The 13,138-nt window shown below is 36.0% G+C and overlaps 1 protein-coding gene across 1 annotated transcript in view; it reads right to left on the bottom strand.

Annotated features, from left to right (window-relative positions):
• Positions 1-2,350: 2,350 nt before the first annotated feature.
• Positions 2,351-13,138, bottom strand: part of HSD17B4 (hydroxysteroid 17-beta dehydrogenase 4) — an 84,791-nt gene continuing 74,003 nt past the window's right edge. The window contains exons 23-24 of the mRNA XM_090276616.1: positions 8,717-8,844; positions 2,351-2,673 (exon numbers count right to left, since the gene is read on the bottom strand). Of these exons, the coding sequence (XP_090132742.1) occupies positions 2,584-2,673; positions 8,717-8,844 (218 nt within the window). The 3' untranslated portion in view covers positions 2,351-2,583. The remainder of the gene's footprint in view (positions 2,674-8,716; positions 8,845-13,138) is intronic.

Below are 13,138 nucleotides of genomic sequence, written 5' to 3'. Positions count from 1 at the left end.
AATAAAAAAACAACCCACAGAATGGGAGAACATATTCACTGACACGTCTGATAACCAGTTAATACCCAAAATTTATAAAGTACTGACAATAATCAACACCAAAAAAAAAAAAAAAAAATTGGAACATGGGCCAAGGACCTAAATAGACACTACTCCAAAGATGACATACAGATGGTCAATAAACATACAAAAAGATGCTCAACGTCACTAATCATCAGAGAAATGCAAATTAAAACAATGAGATACCACCTCACACCTGTCAGAATGGCTACCATCAAATCAGCAAATGAGTGCTGATGAGAATATGGAGAAAGGGGAACCTTTTTGCACTGTTGGTGGGAATGCAGATTGGTGCAACCACTCTGGAAAGCAGTATGGAGACATCTCAAAAAATTAAAAATGGATCTGCCTTTTGACCCAGCAATCTCACTTCTGGGAATATATCCAAAGGAACCCAAAACACTAATTTGAAAGAGCATAAGCACCCCTGTGTTCATTGAAACATTGTTTACAACTGCCAAGATATGGAAACAGCCCAAGTGTCCATCAACAGAGGACTGGATAAAACAACTATGGGACATTAACACAATCCAAAACTATTCGGCTATAAAAAAGAAAAATTTAGCCTTTGCAACAGTATAGATGGACCTGGTGAACATTATGCTAAGTGAAATAAGTCAGTCAGAGAAAGACAAATATCATATGACTTCACTCATATGTGGAATTTAATGAACAGAATTAACACGGAAAATGGGGACACTCATAGATGGAGAGCAGATGACAACTAGTGGGACAGGGGGAGGTGAGGGGGTGGAGGGATTGAGCAAAAAGGAAAAAGGACTCATGGACATGGACAACAGTGTGGTGATTGCTGGGGGGAGGGGATATAAGGGGACTAAATGGTAATGGAAACAATACAATAAAGATTAAATCAAAAAATAAAAAGAAAGGTTAAGGGGCATGAGGACTAATAAAAAATGTGCTGCTAAATCTGGATACCTTCAAGATTGACAGAGATAGGTTAGTAAAATAATTAAAACATCACTTTCTTAGCATGTTTTAAGCCTCTAAGGTACATATTCAACACATCCATTAATTTGTGGTGGCATTTGTTTAATTTTAATATGCTATTTGTATTTGGGAGGACACTAAGCTTTTCCAGGCTCAACAAAGATAATAGTTACTGTTTTATAGTAATGTTAAAACACTGCCATTGTTTTTTAATTCAGTCAGTATAACGATGGAGCGCTGAATTAAAATTAATTTTATGATACCATACAGAGTTCACGGGAATAAGGCATAATTTCCAAATATGTAACTTTTCTTCTATGCCTTCTACATATCCTGCCCATTCATTGAATCAACAATAATATATTGAGATCCTGTAGTATATTCCAGCAGTACACTAAACATTAAAATTATAAATTTGTGAGACCGTCTTCTTAATCCCTAACCTCTAATTTCCTCACTCTTGTTACCTGAAGCAAAGTACTGTGCTGTGTGCTCCCAGAAGCCCTATTCAGAACTGAGGACATGTTCCCCCAGCTGCTTGGAAGATAATCAACTGACTATAAGCACACTCCAGGAATTGCTCTGCTCCTTTGCCCAAGGTGTGCACAGGGCACACCATAATCAATGACACATCTGAAGGGCCATCTCAGCTTCTGGGCTGAAGGCTGTGGTAAATGCACGAGAGTAACTTCTCCCTCTGCCTAGCCCTGTTTCCTTGGCTTACCCTCTACCCCACCCCACTCCTTTGCCTGTTGATCCCAAGAACACTTCCAAATAAATTTCCTGCCCATGAATTGTCATCTCGAAATCTGCTTCCCTGAGAACTCACCCACCCACACACTCTCCTCAGCTGTGCGCCATGACTGGAACTTCCTCTATCCCTGACCTGAGTACCCCACTCACTTTCTCATTACCTCTGCAGCCAAGCCTCAAAGGAGCAGTTCTCTCTACATTCATAACCTGAGCTACATGTTGGGGAAAGTAATGATATGACACTACTTGCTAGTGACCATCTTATGATTTAAGATTAACAATTAAGCAAGAAAGCTATATATTTGGTAGACTTACAAGCATTAGATGAAAGTAAAGAACTTCCAGCAAAGGAGGGAAAGGAATAAAGAAAACTATTTGGAAACACAAAGACCTTTCTCTTGCCTTAAAGCAGAATACTATCTACCACAGCAAAGTATGAAAAACAGGTACATAAATGAAAACTCATGTTAAAACTGGAGTTCCAATAGAGAAAATAACAAAAAGCACAACAGGTGTCAAGTGGCCTTTACTTATTTAATGTTCCTTTCAACTTGTAAATGCTATCGCAATTCTACAGAGACTAGACTTGAATGAAAATTTTTTATTATGAAGTTAAGATCTAAGGAGGATAATTATGTGCTATTTTACAGTTCCTTGTAAAAATAATAACATGAAAAATTAGTAGAAAATGAAAATCTGAAAAGTTATCTGAAATCTGAAAATGTTAAACAATTTCCCCTGCATCTCAGTTTTGATCACTTTTGCATATTTGGGTGAAAAGGGTATTCTTCTATTTTTATTAATAATGGAGTATGTCCTTCAGAGCTTGGCATAGTCTTTAAGAATCATCTGAAGCTTCTGGCTCAGCATGATGTTCCCTCTGGCCTTCAGTCTGCCACTAAAGAATGCCTGCAGAGATGGAAAAAGTGTCAAATGTTATCATATTACTTTTTTTTTTAAAAAATCATTGTTCAAAAAAATTACTGTTCAGACTGAATACAATGAATTAACTGTTGACAACAAAGGCAGCTTTTATCTAGCAATGATAGTTTAATGACTGTAGATATTTTTAGACAGCTAAGAAAAACATATGCTCCCTGTGTATTTTAGAAAACCATAGAATAACTTATCTGAACTGACAGATCTGGGTGTTCTACTTTAACCTACACTTCTAGCTTTAGTCTATGTTCTTAAACATGAATTTGAGACCATATAAATAAAAGGTTTTACTGTAGTCTTAATAATTAAAATATTAAGTTCAGAAGTTTTAAAAGCAGGTTAAAAATAATTATTGCATCTTCATGAAATACAAAGCCATATAATAATAAATTAAGTTAGTATAACAAAGTAGTGAATCGATTCCAGGTTACAGCAGAGAATGCCTGGGTTAAAGTCTAGGCTCTGCCCCTTACTAGCAAGCTGAGCTTGGGCCAAGTCTGTAATCTCTCTGGGCCCAGTCTCCTCATCTACAAAGGGCAGGACAACGGTACCTTAACCATGCAGCTTTGTTGTGTGAGTTAAATGAAATGGTGTGTAAGGTGCTTAGCTTAGTGTTTTTATATGCAAGAGCAGAGCAAGCTCATTATTACCAAGCAAAAGGCTGCCATGTTAAAACACTAAGAGCTCCTGTACCACCTCTCTATCTTCCCTAACAACAGAAACTTCTGCAAGTTGCTTAAGTTCTTCCTCAGTGCAAACTCCCTATCAGTAAAATAAAAATAATATACCAGTCTTTATAGCTTATTGAGACAATAACATAGAATGTGAAATAAAAAAAAAGTCCCCAGATTTTATCTAGATTATAAAACAGTAATAGCCATGTACACTTAGCATTACAGAGCAGCCCTACAAATGTAATCTCACTTGCAAAGCACAGCCATCAACTTGAAGTGGGCATAACAGCGATTCGTACCCTCAGCTGACAGATGGAAAACTGGATTCAGAGAGCTTAAGTACAGTATTCCCTCACTTATCGCGGTATTACATTCTAGACCCCCCCCCGCGATAGGTGAAAATCTGCAAAGTAGGAACCTTACATTTGTTTTAGTATTTATATATATATTAAGGCTTTATAAACCTTTCCCACACACTTATAAACCGTTCCCAGTCCCCTATTAACCTTTCCCACTCCCTTGTCAACCTTTTCCACTCCCTTGTCAACCTTTTCCACACTTTTATAAACACCACTTATGTTCTTAAACATATTCTACACTCTTAAACCTACGTAACTTTAACAACATACGTATACAGTACCACAAAATCCCGCGATATAGCGAAAAATCCACAATAAATAATTAAACGTAAATATTTTTTAAAATCCCGCGATACAGTGAGGCCGTGATAAGTGAACCGCAATATACAGAGGGACATCTGTAACCTGCTCGAGGCCACAAGACGTAAGGCCATTAACTGCTCATTAACTAGTAGCAACTTAATCTCAGAGGTAAATCCTCATCAGTGGAGGAAAAGCAAAAAAGTACTTAAAACTTTTTATCCCAGAAATAATAAGGGAGAACTCACTGAGTCAGGATCCAGTGCCAGACATTCAAATTGGAGACTGGAATTTCAAGACTAAGACTGCTTTCACTGAGCAGTGAAGGAGTCAGTGCTTATACCTGCCTGCCAGGTCCTGAAGTCTGAGAAGGACTTACAACCTCAAATAAGAACACCTAATTCTTTGGAGTCAATAAACCAATATTTGATAGTTGTTATTAAGTGGAAGAATTATGTACATAAATCTTTGTTCTTCTCTATTTTCTTAGAATAGATTCCTAGAAGAATTACTAAATCATGACATTTCTTACATAAGGTTCTTGACTATACTTCCACATTGCTCCAGTTCCCAAACTATACACCGTGGGACCCCAGGGCAACCCAGCAAACCTACGGGGACACTAAGGAGTATTTAAAAACTGGTCAAATATAAAAAATTATAACATGAAAAACTACTCTTGTTTGGATCTCAGTACTTAATAAACTGAACCATTAGGTATTTCTTTGGGCCTAGGAGGACCACACAGGAAGTACTGACTGAAATTATAATCTGCCATAAAGAAAGAAAACCGGCGAGCTCCTGCCACAGTGCTTTCTAGAAAGACTATACCAAATTAATATTCCTTCCAGCATTAAGTGAATTCTCATATCCCAACCTTAACAATACTATTTTCTTAATTTTTGAAAATTTTGAGGCAAAAATAACACGCTTTAATTTGCTTTTTTTAGACACTGAGAAAAATCAGTCGTATTTCTTATGTATATTAGTCATTTCTATTTCTTTCACTAATTACTGTTTCATAACATTTGCCCATTTTTTCTACTGAGGTCTTAGTGCTTTCCAGAATTTTTATAGGTTATTAATAGCAATCTACTGTGTATCATCATCATCTTATTTTTTCCCAAGTTTATGGCAATACCTTATGGAATCTGGCATGCAGAAGTTTTTAATTTCTAAACTACTGCTATTGAACTATGTTCCTTATCACTACCCTCGCATTAATTTACTCAAGTATTAACTGACTGACTACAGTATAGGAGGCAATATTCTAAGCTAGAAAACAGATGTCTCTCCCTGTTCTCATGGAGCAGGTACTATAGCAGAGGAGTCCAAAGAATAAAATGTAAGCAAGCACTTTAAGACTGGAAGCAGCAAGACCAGTCAGGAAGCTGCTTAGTAAGCCAGTGAGAGATGATGGAGGCTGGGATCATGGCGATGTCCCTAGTTTTGAAGAGAAGAAGATATATTTTGGAGAAAGATCAGGCAGTATTAAGTATAGAAAGGATACAGAGGTATGGAGGGAAGCCAAGACATTTCTTATATTACTGAGCATGTTAATTTGGGTAGAGAGATGATGGTGCCATTACCTGAAAAGGAAAAGAGTATGGAGCAAACTAACTCCTGAGTTCTCTACTGGACAGAGTGGGTTTGCGGTGCCAGTAAGATTTCCCATCAGAGAGGTCGAGAAGAGAGTTGGTTATATCACTGTAGAGTTCAGAGAGACAACTGAGCAAGACATTGAAATCTGTGAGTTGTCAACATATAGATGGCTTGAAATACCATAGGATAGATGAACTCATTTAAGGAAGTGTTATTTAGAAAAAAGCTGTGAAATGAGCCCTGAGAAACATCAAAATTTAATGGCTGGGGTAGAAGACACCAAAAGAGATTAGGAACAGTCAAAGGACAAGAAAGCAAAACAGGAGAATATGGTATCATGAGAGCCAAAGGATGAAGTATTTCAAGAAAGTGGTGACTAACCGAGCTGAATGCTCCTGAAAAGCTGAGTAAGGCATAGAAAGAAAAATATTCACTGGAATTAGCAAAACAGCAGTCATCAGTGACCTTCGCAAGAACAGTATTGGTGGAGTGACAGACGCAGGAGTCAGATAAGAAAGGGCAGAAGAGCAAAGTCAAGACAGAATGTGCTGTGCTGTGCAATAAAGTCGCCACTAGAATGTGTGGCTGAGCGCCTGAGACATGGTTAGTTCTTGCTGAGGTGTAGTATAAGTATAAAATATACATTGGATTTTAAAGACTACACATTTTTAAAAAGGATATAAAATAGTCCATTATTATTTTGAATACTGATTACATGTTAAAAGACTTGAATGTATTGAGTTAAATAAAATACAGCTAGCCCTTGAATAGCCGGGTTTTAACTGTGCAGATCCACTTATATGCAGAATTTTTCCAGAAATATACAGTCAGGCCTCTGCTGCCACATATGCGAAGCCTGGGAATAGAGGGCCAACTGTATATTTATAGTGATGACAAACAGCACTGAGGTTGGAAAGAAGGTAATAGAACAAAATGAGTTTAGAAAACCCCTGATATTAATTAGCATTTCTCTAAGGATTATCATTAATAATAATAAAAGCCTAGGTTTTCATCAAGTTTTTGCTTCTGCTTTTATTTTCTATACTAATTCCATTCTGTATGGTATTGACCTAAGCATATGGAATAACATAAAACACTACCATTTCCTAAGCAACTGTTCAGTGCCGTTCGCTGACTAACCCATTCGCCCCAAAGGGCCTGATATTCCTAGCAATTATATAATTATTTCCTTAATCCTATATTTAATCTTTAAATACAGACATCTCAAATATAACATATCTAAAAAAGAACTCTTAATTACCCACTCTCTCCCAAAGTCAATTTTCCACTCAGAAGCCAGAACAATCTTTAAACTCAGATGCTGTCATTCCGCAGCTCAATGGCTTCCTGTCCCACACGAATTCTGAACTCCTTATGAAGATAAAGGTCCTGTGTGACCTAGCCCTCGCCTATTACCCCATCTCGCCTCCTACCCCTCTCCCCACCGCTCATTTTACTATTATGCCCCTCCCCCCCACAGTTATAGTACTCAAATACATGACACTGCTCCTGCCTCAAGCCTTTGTGCTAGTTTCCTTAGCTTTACGGCTCACCCCTCACTTTGTTCAAGTCTCTTAAGACAGTTCCTCTATCCTGTCACACTCTAATCCAGGTACTGGCAAACTATAGCCTGTGGGAAAAACTAGTCTGCTGCCTATTTTTATAAATAAAGTTTTACTGGAACACAGTCACATCCATTTGTTCACATATTATCTATGGCTACTTTAACTCTGCATAATGAAATTGAGTACAGCAGAGACCATCTGGCTCACAGAACCTAAAACATTAACAATGTGACCTTGTACAGAAAGTTTGTCAATCATTACTCTATCCTATTACCCTGACTTATTTTCCTTCATATCTGAAATTATATTTCTTTTCCATTCGCCTCTAGAACTAAGCTCCACACAGTTGGGGCATTGTCTTGTTCAGCCACCCCTAGGACCCAAACATGAGTAGGTACTAAATAAATTGCTGGGAAGGAATTAACTGAGGACTCACTCAGTACCAAGCACTATACTAAGCTCTTTACATATATTATTTGATTTAGTTATCATAACAATGCTTTGGGATTGTTCTGTTATTCATTTTACCAATAAAAAAATTCAGGTTTAGAGAGTAAGTGTCAGGGCTAAGATTCAAACTCAGATTTATCTGATGACAAAGAACACATTTTTCATTGTACTAGTTTACAATTCTTTTTAAATTAGTCTTTCTACCCAGAAAAGCTGAACATTTTTCACTTATTCAAATTGCTCTGTTCCCTGTAAAGTTGTATAGAGTTTTCTTATTAGGGTAGTAACTAGTATTTTTTTAGTTTAGGTGGTAATCATAAATACATTTTTTCAATTATATCTTCTATTTGGTTTTGCTATGTGAAAGCTATTTTTTAATAATTTTTGTGCATTTAACCACTTCTTTGAATTTCTCTAAGAACCAATCAGTTGATTCTCTTGGGATTTCTAGCTACATGATCATAATTTGAAAATAACAGAATTTCCTACTCCATTGTAATTGCTACATCAGTTACTTTCTTTCATTCTGTATGTCTATCAACTGGCCAAAAGTCTCAGAACAATATTAACTCATCATGGTGAGAGAAGGCACTCTTGTCTTAATCATGATTTCCCACTGAAATGTCTGTTTCTAAATGTTTCACCTTCAATAAGACACTGGCTGTTATGTTTATCCTTCTATTTTCTGTTTTCAATGTTGATTATGCCAAGCTCTTAATTTTATCATCAGGAACAGACACCTAATTTTATGAAATATCTACTAATATCATAGGGTTTTTTACTTTTGAACTAATGACATAATATAATAAAAAGTCTGGATGTGGGTTTTGTATCTTTGATATGCTAAAGAAAAATATCACCAAAAATTCAGTTTTGAAAAGTGTCAGTTGAAACTCTACTAGAAAAATTCCTTATCTGTCAACTCACATATTGGCAACAACTGTGTCTTCTTCAGAGTTGTAAGAACTCTTTCTTTTAAACCAGAATTTGGAAGTCAGCTAAAAACTGCAATTGTCAAATAGGAAGCAATAATGATGAATAATGAACATTTTAAGAATATTACCTTCTGAGGATCAAGCTTGCCCAGGACTACACCAATGAAATCTTCATCTGAAATTGTGATTGTTACATCAGCAGAGCCTTTTGCAGGGCCTTGATATGCTTTCCCAGTACCATTTTTTAGGTCAATAGCTGGGAAAAATAAGAAAAAAAAACAAAAACATAAAATAAACCAACTAAAATGCAGACATTTTTACAGTTCCTAAGTTAACGTACTGCTTATTCTACAATATATTACCTGTCATTCAGAAAAAAATTTAAATCCTTTATTTTTGGAGATTTTCTTTTCATAAAGAAGTTCATCAAAACAGTCAAATCAATATTTTTCTTCATTAATGAAGTATACACAACAGAAACGTTTTAAATGTGAATCAATGTATAATAAGGTAAGGAAGTTAGGTTGGCGGAGGTTATGTGGTTAAGGTCATTAGGTTCACATATTCCACAGTCAACAAAGGAAGAAGCTGAATTTCACAACAACTGCATTTTGCAGGAAGGGCACACACACTATAAGCACCTTTCAAATACCTGAATTCATCAAGATAACAAAAATTTTAAAAAAACTTCTAACCAGTTTTGTTATGCTTATGATTTTATAAAATAATTATTGCCCTAATTGTTGTGAATAAACATTAAAATTAGCTCCTTTTCTGTTAACTTTTTGACAGAAGAAATAAGTGTCCTAGAAACAGGTTGGGTACTAAAAAAACTATTAAAAATGTACCTTCATTGTTCTCTGTATACATTTCTAGAGCTTTATGCCACAGTTACACTTTAGAACGTTTTATTTATCTCATATATTACTGAAACCAATCATCTAGCAAGCCCAATTCTATTCACCCAGCTTCAGCCTCCTGAAGGTGATTTCTTTTGCTACAGTGAAGGAACTACTGTATAGTCACATCACTCTCCCTAAGAGTGTATAGGGGATTCCCACTTTAGGGTCACAGAAAAGCTACACATACATTAGAGAGGGACAACCAGAGAGGGACTTCTGGTCAAGATGGAAGTGTACGTAGTCAGGCCTTGCCTCCTCATGCAACCATAGAAAGCATTACAACCAGATCTCAAAAACAAATAACGAAGAGCTATGAGAAAAAAAACAGCCATTTTTAGAGCTTTTGGTTTCTGGAGTTGCAGATACAAATAACTGTGCTTTAATTTTCAGGAGCGGACTATTCTATGGGCCATATAAAACCTCTGATTCTTTAATCTTCTTTATGTCCTTCTGTCACCTGTCATTTTCTCTGATTTTTTACTTTTGCTTAGTACAGAACAGGATCCAAAGGGTTCATTTACTAGGACATCTTTTGGCTGGTTTCAGAAATTAATAGTAATAAATATCATAGAATATACTGCTTACTTATAAAATGTTTCAATTGTATCATATTGTTCCTGAATATGTCACTCATGCTAAACAGAAAATATATTTCACTATCTATACAATAAATTTACTGTTTTCATAGAAGAAAGGGCACCAATTTCAGCACATTTTCAAAAAGGGAGGCATCTGATTCCATCTAAAATGGTGTGTTCTACATGACTTTTAGCACTTACTCAATATTTACGGAATCAGGATACTATGTGTTATAGACCAAACTTGAGGCTGGAAATAAATTAATCTGAGCTCTTTCTCAGTGTCATATCCAAGGTCTAGTAGGAGGAGTTATAGAATTAGAAATGATCATAATACAGTAAGATAACTGTGATGAACTACAGTCTCTATTCAAAGGCAATTCAGAGATTTACTTCTCCATCTGATGTCCATTTTTACCTTTCCAACCTAATCCAAGAATCTCTAGAAAATTAAAAAGCCAAAGGACTACTTTTATTCAAAATGGTAAAACACCTGAAGGCACAGGTTATCAAAATAAGGAGTTCAAACATGTCCAGGCACTCAATTACATTTTGGAGTAATAAAAAGACACAGACAACAAAATTACTGTGTTCTTGATATTAAAATAAATATTAAAGTGAAGTACAATAAGCTTCTACCTTGACCTCATTTACTTAAGGAAGTACTATCATTAGATCATAATGTTTTTAATAATTCTACAATATTTCATAATCAAAACCCTGTCTCCAGAGGTAGAAATGAGAAGGTACAAGTGAACTTTCCAAGAAATGGCTTCCTTGCCCAAAATGTCACACAAGGCCCTCCTCTGATTTCTCACATAGACCAAGGGCCTACAATCTCTCTGTTATACATATACTCTTGGCCCACAGGAAAAAGGAAGGGATCCGCAGCCTCTCTCAGTTCCCCTCAGCCCAGGGATGCAGAGGCCACACGGTTCTCACCTAAGCAGCTCCAAGATGACCAGGACAGGCCTCAGAGAGGCCTAACTTCAGAAGACAGATATGATTCCTCCTTCTCCACAACCAAAACCAACCGTAACCCAGCACAGACACAGAACTTAACTGACTCTTTCTAGATTTAAACTAATTTGGATTTAAAAGACTCCCTGTCCCCCACAACACACACACATTCTGCCCAGAGATCTGTTGCTGGTGTGTTTGGATGGCGGAGTGAGGGAGGAAACAGGGAAGATGGGCATGGTCCAGGATCTTCAGGTTCGAATGCACCTCTTCCAAGCCACTGAACCCAGAACCGTTGGTCCCTAGGCTTGCTCAAGGTCAGTCACTCATGCAACTCCAGTGACACCTGAGCCTAGCCAAGGAAAACTGAGTAGCCTAGCCCTGTTCTCTATAACTAGGCTCCAGTTGGCCAAGATATGAACAACGCTGGGACAACTAACAGGAATTTAATATATAAAATATTTGGTAATAAAGTGCTTAGCAAAACATTAAGACTGCTTGCAAAAAAATAAAATAAAATAAAAGCACCTTAGGTATTCTCTAAATCAAAGCAGCATTCAATCATCTGTTTCGTGTCATGAGGTACCAAGATGCAAAACAGAGATGTCAATATGAAATCACCTTCTAAGATACCATGGGCCGAAAGACCTGGATAGTTTCTACTGCTGCCAGCTACTGTGATATAACTCTGACACAAAGACTGTGAGAAAACAACAAACAGAACTGAAAGGAGTTGCACAGCTGAGAATCCAATCAAATAACAAGCAGCAGATAACCAAAGGGAACGGTGAACCCTTTCCAAGAAAGCTTTAAGATCCAATTTCACTGTTAACTTTGATAAGTAAGTACCTGAAGAAGAGATGATAAAACAAACACAAGCCACAAAGCATCGATAATAAGTACTTAACAACAGGATTCCAATATTACGATTTTCAGTGGAAATATAAGGGAAATCCCCTTTTCTAGGTTAATCCAAGGTAATTTTTAAATATGAGCACATTTTCTAACATTATCTACAAGGAAAGTATCACCAAGACAGAGGAAAAATCTTAGTTGGTTATTGAAACTACGTTGAAACTGTTTGGCAAGAGTGAGTCACTTGTATACTTTATAAATCCCTTCAGAGTTCTATTCTGCCAACGGTGACACACAGTTCCAGCACCTTTCCTCACTCTTATCGATCTCGTTTCTCTTATTCACCAATATCTCCAAACGTCCTATGCTTTAGATTTATAACTCAACCTCTAATACACTGTCACCATTGGGAAAAAATTGAATTCTATCATGGATACATAGAAAGAAAAAAGGACAGAAAGAAGAAAGTGGTGGCTGCTACATATACAGTATTACTTTATGAAGTTATTTAGAAAAGTATTAGACACTTCGAAATTTTGGGGACCAAATACATATCACATTTTTGCTTTATTTTACACCCTCCTGAAATAATCTTTGGAGTGCCATGCATAACTGCTAAAATCCGTGTGAGAAATGCCAGGCTTTTTTGCTGAGAAATGCAGAGTTTATGAAAAATGTCTACACGAACATTATCATTCATAATAATTTGCTGAAAATTTCATGACATATAGTAAATACACTCTTCTTTTGTAAGCAGTGTTCTCTGACACAATTTCACAAAAAAATTATTGCATTAAAATTATTTTATTATAACAATTATTTTAGAAAAAATAAATTATTTCCTTCAATATGGATTTTGAAGTATAATATATAGCATAATATAAAACCTATGATTATAATTTGAAAAAACACATAGCAACATGGATAACAAGCAAGAAGTATGCCACACATTGCATAAATTTTTGGAAAAAGAAAACTTCATAACATACAAAAAAATGAACACAAATGGAATTCACACTAGAGACATATATCAATAGATATCAACAGTGAAAAAGTTTATAAACAAAAATGCAAAAACAATACAATAGCAAAAGCTTCCTTATCATGCACACTGCATAGTTTCAACGATTATTGAAAAGATAAATGAAATTAAAAGAACTGTTTAAAATCTAAGTAAAAATTATAACAGAATTAATATGTCAGTATTTGAATAGTGTAAAAATTTAAAATTTGGATCAACACGAGAAAAAGTTAT

The sequence above is a fragment of the Furipterus horrens genome, unplaced genomic scaffold (genome assembly GCF_987537825.1).
Source record: "Furipterus horrens unplaced genomic scaffold, mFurHor1.1.pri manual_scaffold_5, whole genome shotgun sequence".
NCBI lineage: Eukaryota > Metazoa > Chordata > Mammalia > Chiroptera > Furipteridae > Furipterus > Furipterus horrens.
Note: the sequence above shows the minus strand (reverse complement) of the source record. Positions and strands in the feature narration are given on the sequence as shown.